Source organism: Phallusia mammillata, chromosome 4 (assembly GCF_965637545.1).
Source record: "Phallusia mammillata chromosome 4, kaPhaMamm4.hap1.1, whole genome shotgun sequence".
NCBI lineage: Eukaryota > Metazoa > Chordata > Ascidiacea > Phlebobranchia > Ascidiidae > Phallusia > Phallusia mammillata.
Genome location: NC_137255.1, coordinates 9403478 through 9405476, shown reverse-complemented (window position 1 = coordinate 9405476; position 1999 = coordinate 9403478). Strand labels below are relative to the sequence as shown.

The 1999-nt window shown below is 37.6% G+C and overlaps 1 protein-coding gene across 1 annotated transcript; it reads right to left on the bottom strand.

Annotated features, from left to right (window-relative positions):
• LOC145223424 (scavenger receptor cysteine-rich domain-containing protein DMBT1-like) lies at positions 1-1521 on the bottom strand. The gene has a single exon (XM_080089851.1). It carries the CDS (start codon positions 1519-1521, stop codon positions 1-3), a length of 1521 nt encoding a protein of 506 aa, XP_079945977.1.
• Positions 1522-1999: the final 478 nt, after the last annotated feature.

Genomic DNA, 1999 nt, shown 5'->3' with positions numbered 1-1999 from the left:
TTATGTCAACAAAATGTAGTTTGTCTCAAAGCCTTTTTTGTTAGAAGCCTGGCTATCGGTGGTGAACTGAAACCACAAGTTGTACCCATAGTACGTATATGAGTAACCAGAATTCGCATTACCGAAAAAGACTTGAACTACTTCCTTGCTGTTATAAAGTTTCAAACTATCCGAATAATAATCGGTGTCAAAATCATTAAATTTAAGATTCATTGCACTATACGTTTGATCAAAAATCCAGCATTCAATCATGTTGTTGGGGTAATAGTCAGGATAATTATTGGAAGTGATTGTGCCATTGACACTGGAAAGGTAATGTGTCAGAGTACAGTTGTTTTGCAATTCGGATTCCACAATGATACGGTTGCTTGTCGCTGAATACTCAAGTTCAAAACCAATACCGGTTTTCCATGCGTTAAACAAGACCAACATTTTAGGACCACTAGAATAAATCGGAGACTCATATATAGTTTCCTGAAAACTTGCGATCCTCGGATATCTCAAAGACGGTCCATCATAGATATTAAGGTTGGCATTTTTCAAGTTAAAGTAAATTATATTGAGCATAATGTATTGGTCGTCGGGGCTTTGTATTATCCAACTGCACTCCATATTACTGTAGTAAGGGTAGGGGTAGTTGGGTGAAGTAAGAATAGCTGATCCAGAATGTATGTCAAGAGTTTCGCCAAAGGGACAGGCCGGCAGTTGTGGAACGGCTTTCACAAGAAACAAAAATCCTCTTTCTACGAGAGTTTTATCTGTGATAAACTTCACTTTTGCTTGTCCCGAGCGAAGAAATACTTTGCCATAAAAGGGGCTATGACCATCAATATAGTTCCAAAAGTAGGTTGCATTCCAGCCGTCGTAAAAACTGACGCTATCATAGTTGTTAAAATGTGCATCGTTAATTTGTATCTCAATACCATATCCAGCATATTTCGTGTCAATATACCATGTGCAGGTTGAATTGTTGTTATACAGGCTTGGATAGTTAGGCGAGGTTATATAACTGTATGTATATGGGTCGACAGAGAGATATAGTCCTGAAGTGCATGTAATATCGGGGTTGTTCGCAGATGGGTCGTTATAACTGGGAGAAGTCTGGTTTGAACTTTGTACAGCCCTGTATACAATTCGAAATCCTCTGGAAGTCATGTAATAATCAGTAACAAACGTAACAAACATATTTGGTGTTGTTGAGTAAATAAAGGAACCGGATTCGTGTTTGTAGTCAATTTGAGCAAAATATTGGGAAGGACCATCATAGAAAACTAAAAAGTCAAAGGTTGGCTCAACGCCAAAATCAGCAATGTAAATTTCCACCACAGAACCCGGATAAACTGAAGTAATGCTCCAGGTGCAATAAAGGGCGTCGTAGTAGTTCTCTGGATAGTTCATCGATGTAATACTTTGATAGTTTGAATCAGCATCCAAATATTGAGTCCCGTTGCATCTGGCATTTCCCAACGTTGCAAGAGTTGTCAGTAGAATAAGTACAGTAACAACTTTGACACAAGCCATCGTCAATTGATAGCAAAAAGCAGTTTTCCGATTAAAATATTGTCTGCAAATATTCCAAACAAAACATACTGAAGTTATTTTTGTTGTTTATCTAAGTTTGCTCGAATTTAGGTAAAGATTTGCTCGGCGAAAGCAATTGGTCTCTCTTTTACTGCTTTCATTCTGGTGAGTCGTAAATTTCTCATTTTAAAAACCTATTCTTAAAAATTTTTTTGCTTTTTCGTGGAGCAAGAATTTCCCTGGAACTACATACTGTTCTCGCCGTTGAGTAGCTAATAATATTTCGTTTTTTCGACACGGATTTTGGTCCGATACAATTTTTGCGCAGTTTTTCACAACCACCAGACAATGTTTAAATGTGCTTGACGTTAGCTGTAGAATTTTATACCTGCGTTAACCCTAAATACGGTCAGTAGCTTCAAGAGAACTGGCCGACAATAATCACTTCATTATCAAACCTTGAGTAACTACTTGACAA

What these genes read in the sequence shown, in the direction of transcription:
- LOC145223424 (XM_080089851.1), bottom strand. Translation starts at nt 1,521, where the DNA reads ATGGCTTGTGTCAAAGTTGTTACTGTACTTATTCTACTGACAACTCTT.